We start from the raw sequence: 4,663 nt of genomic DNA, 5'->3' as shown, positions 1-4,663 counted from the left end.
CTTTTTAGGCCAAGGGTGCAATAGAAGTGGGTTATTTAGTTTCAGATGCAAAGGGGACATGTATTGTCACCTAACAGTGGTGTATATGGAGGTGATGATTTCTAAAAACAGCCCTGTCAACTTTTTTGTTCCCTTGGGCTTTGAGTAATGCAGAACCACAACTGAACTGAAGGGCTTTCACTGTAAAATTGCATTATCATGATACCTTATACAAAGGTTGACCTACAATCCAGAGGACGCTTTACCTGAGAGTTATATGTAGTTTATCAGCTTAAATGATGTTTTCTATTTTCAGTTTAGGAGGACAGCTAAGGTATTTAAAGCTAGCCTTTGTGAGGATCAAAGATTTCTTAGGTAATATCATTTATCAGACAAACTAGAGTACTATTCTTAGTAGGTTATGCCTGGCTTGTTCTGGTTGGACCTGAATAAGGCATTCAAGAGCTTGTCTAACAGTCCCAACTCTACAGTTAGCCCAGTAAAAGATACAGTATTGCCCTAAGAAGTCTTAGCCTCCTATAATTTCTACACCATCACAGCTATAGGATCACTCTTGTACTGCCAAAGCTAAGCATAGTTATTTGAAAGAACGGGAAATTTAGCATGGTTCATAGGGAGCTCTAATGTGAATTTTGAGATTGAGAAGGAAAAAGCTTACTTAAATACAGTATATTTATTTTATCTCCATAAATTTTTTATGTTCTTCATAGGTGACATGTAACTTCCTGTCCATAAGCATATTCATAAGGAATGCTCTTGGCACACCTTGATAAGTTACTTTGGCCAAAACAGCGGTTGCTTCTTGTAAAATACCTGTAAGTAAAATAAGTGTAGCATGTTAAACTAAAGATGACTTGCACAGTTTTTGGTTTCTGATCATGACTTGTATGTATTGATTGTAAATAGACAATATGATTAATCTAATTTCTTGTATTAAATAGGCTGGTTTATATTGATATTGAAATATGCTGAAGTAGTTGAAAAGGTTATAGAAGTTTGGTTCACTTATTACTTGTTTTGCAGAAATGGCAGCACAGAAAAGGAAGTCTACACTACTAGAACCTTCTGCTAAACGTCCAAAGCTGGATAAGAACAGCAATTTAGCTTCAACAAAGAAAGAAAGAGAGGTTTCAGGTACAAAACATGTCTCAAATAAATCAAAGCCAAATAAAGCTGCAGTGCAAGAGAAAACACTCAAAGCACCTACCAAACTAAACAGGTCAGTGGTAAGTAAAGACAACAAAAATTGTACTAGGCCTTCTTCCCACACTAAACCAGTGCAGAAACAACCTAAACAGAGTGAAATTGACTTAAACAGAAGATCCTGTAAAATAGGACCTGTCAGAAGATCAACTCTAAAATCATTAAGTATGGTATCTTTTACAAAGTCACCCTCCAAAACTTCAAAAATGAACCATACTAGTTTCTTGAAATCTGCAAAGACCTCTTCCAAAACGAGTCCTGAAGGAAAGAATAATTCTACACAAGGAAAGGTCTCTGAAAGCAAGAGACAGCAGCAATTAAAAACAATTTCAAATGATAAAAAGCATTCATCTGAAACCCAGAGTAGTAGACGTCCTGTCTTGCAATGTGTAAAAACATTAAATACAGCGCTGCGGAGAAATTGTGTAGAAATGAAATCTGTTAAAGACCATTCTAAAGAAAATACATCTAAAAGCTCTAAAGATGTAAAAACTGATAGAGATTTAGAACTAGACGTTAAGGGTACTAAAAAGAATCTTGCAAAAAAGTCATCTTCTCAAGAAGCTGAACAACAGTTGGATAATTCTATTAGTGGTAACACAGATGAACCTGAATTAGGGATGCGTATGACTACAAGATCTTCAAGCACCAACTCTAACAATAAAAATGTACAGCAACAACCAAAAGCCACAATAAATAAGGAAGTGCGCCAGAAAAAATCTATAAAAGAAATTTCTAAGTCAAAAAGTACAGTTACCCCAAATGAACAACAGATGAGGAGGTCACAGAGATTGCAGCAGTTATCAGAAGTGCCAGCAAGATCACTGCGTAACAGAGACATTAAAGAAGGAAAAGTTTCAGAAACGAAACAAGGCACCCAGACGAAAAAACATGATCAAGGTGTTGAAGTTGAAACGTTTAAACCTGGTAAGCAGAAAATAGAGCAGAAAAACATAAAAATAAAACTTGATTGTACAAATGAAGATGGAAAAATACTTAAAGAAATAACTAGCTCTCCAAAAGAGAGTAAGTGTAAAGTAGACCATAAAAACAAGGATACCAGTGGTTCCCAACATAGCCATCAGGGCTCACGGTCACTTATGGATAATAATCTTCAGCAAGAAGTTAAGAAAGAAAAAGCAGACACCAAGTCTCCTATTCCTTGCCATGTGAAAAAAGTAGATGTGGTAAGCCCTTTTCGACCAACTTCTGTGACAGAAAATAAGGAAGAGCAACCAGTGCATCAGAATGGAAAAAGCAGTGTAAAAGTTAAGAGAGTTTCACAGCCACCAGTAAACAAAGCAGATCAAGGCCATCAGCCAGAGAACACTGAGAAGTCCAAACGTGTAAGCATCCTCGAACTCTGTGAAGAAATTGCAGGTGAGATTGAGTCGGACACTGTTGAGGTAAAAAGAGATTCTCCTAACACTGAGTATGAAAAAAGAGAAGAGAAGCATGCAGAAGAACAGCTGCGACAGACTGAAATACTTACTCAGAAGGAACCCAATCAAAGCACTCAGTGCAAGAGGTTCTTCCCTAGCAAAAAAGGAATGCCTGTCAAATGTACACTGAATGGCAGAAATAATTCCACAAACAAAAACTCTAAGTGGACCAAAATTAAACTATTGAAAGCTAATCACATGAAGCAAAGTAATTTAAAATCTGCAAGTGTTTCCACACTTGCTTTGTTAAAAATGAAATCTACAGTTGCAGAGATGAGTCGAGTGCCAGCTATGGAAATGCAGCTTTCAAAAGCTCCAGTCAAATTGCCAGTGACAAAAGCATATGAGGATGAAAGTAAAACTTGTTTGCGGGAGAAATCGGAAGTTTCTTCTGAAGGAGCTAAAGCTAAAGATGTGACATCAGGAGCAAAACAACTCACAAAAAGAGTTGCTGAAAATGGCTTGGATAATTTGACAAAACAATGTCCTGAGCCAGCCCCAGATGAGGTGAGCCATTTTAATTATGGGATGTGGAGGGAGGTTCTGGTACCTAACAATGTTAGTCTCATGTAACCAACTTTAACAGTAATATTTTGTATAGCTGTGACACTCAGTGCAGAAACCTTAAGCTAATAAGGTTTGTGTTGCATTACATTTTAAAGACAAGAAGGTATACTTCAAATAGGAAAACTAGTCTTTATGCTTTATTAAGGACAGTAGTTTCAAAATCGTTCTCTTCCAGTATTTCAGGTATACTTTTTGACAAACAGAACTATTCCACAACTGTTCTATGTTAAAAGTGTACTTTGAGGAACAGACAAAGTACACTTGGTCTGGATTAATCTCAATTTTGTTAAATGTATTAAGTTTTAATGACACATTTAAAAATGTTTTATTTCTGAATAAGTTTTTATAGGCATTAAAATGTGTGATTTAACTACATTTTGCTAATTTATAATGCCACAGGCATATACATGTGGAAATTTATACATGAGTTTGCTTATCAGTTTATTAAGCAGCCTCAAAGAGGGGATAAAAAGCATTGAGCAGTACTCAACTTGGAATTAAGAATTAGTAGAAAGAGGTGGAAGGAATGTGTGAGATGAAATATTTTCATCTTGTATGTTCTGACATAATTATTTTTAGAGTTTCAGCCTGCATTTGGATTCAAGCCCAGAAAGTTCTCCAGCAAAAAGTATTGCAGTACCTCCACCACCAAAACAAGCCAAGAAAGAGGCAGGAGAGTGTCAATCTCAAGGTAAAAAAAAAAAATCCTTAAATTCCACGTCACTTTTAAGTATTTATTTATTTATTTTGCTACTAATGTCAAAGGAAAGGTTGTTATTTTTTTGTAATATGAATAGAAGATGTAAAACTTACCTGGTAATATAAGTAAAAAATACAGTATCAGTGAACATTCGTCAATCCACAGCCATATCCTCAGTAATAACATAGCATGTAATTGTTTTTAATCATGTATAAGTGACATCTTTTAACTTGTTTTTTAGCTCTTAAATTTCACTAACCACAAGTTCTTGTTGAATAGCAGAAATAAATTAATTACTCAGAGGTGCCACCAATGCATCGGTCCAATATCGGATCGGCACCGATATCAAGAAAATCGACTGTATCGAAAATCAACTTTTTTTTGCCTGATGTGGCCAATAATGTGGCCAATAAGTACCCCGTGCATGCAGCATGTAGGTGGTGAAGAGCATAGCCCAGCAGCTTGGAGAGTTGTGTCTGGCTGGTAAGCCTGTTGTGGTGGCAGGTGAGGGGGAAGAAAAGGGCATAGTGGGGGCAGATCAGGGCCCCTGTGGTGAGGGGGGGAGTGGGGCAGGGGTAGGCGCTGCACAGCCGAGGCGGGGTGGGACGCAAAATGGAGCTGCAGCTATTCCAGGGGGCCTCAAGGAGGGTGAGTGGCTCCTGCCGCTGCATGAACCCTGGGAGGGCATGGGGGGCATGTGTCCCTCCGGATCTGTGCAGGGTGAGATAGGCTGCCTCTGTGGGCTGGAGTT

At 37.7% G+C, this 4,663-nt stretch overlaps 1 protein-coding gene across 2 annotated transcripts in view; it reads left to right on the top strand.

The window, feature by feature from the left end:
* Nucleotides 1-714: 714 nt before the first annotated feature.
* Nucleotides 715-4,663, top strand: part of ESCO1 (establishment of sister chromatid cohesion N-acetyltransferase 1) — a 57,664-nt gene continuing 53,715 nt past the window's right edge. For both annotated transcript variants that reach the window (XM_019526091.1, XM_019526099.1), the window contains exons 1-3: nt 715-815; nt 1,024-3,152; nt 3,792-3,903. In XM_019526091.1, the coding sequence (XP_019381636.1) occupies nt 1,026-3,152; nt 3,792-3,903 (2,239 nt within the window). In that variant the 5' untranslated portion in view covers nt 715-815; nt 1,024-1,025. The remainder of the gene's footprint in view (nt 816-1,023; nt 3,153-3,791; nt 3,904-4,663) is intronic.

This window comes from Gavialis gangeticus, unplaced genomic scaffold (assembly GCF_001723915.1).
Source record: "Gavialis gangeticus isolate Ggan-Ray unplaced genomic scaffold, GavGan_comp1, whole genome shotgun sequence".
NCBI lineage: Eukaryota > Metazoa > Chordata > Crocodylia > Gavialidae > Gavialis > Gavialis gangeticus.
Note: the sequence above shows the minus strand (reverse complement) of the source record. Positions and strands in the feature narration are given on the sequence as shown.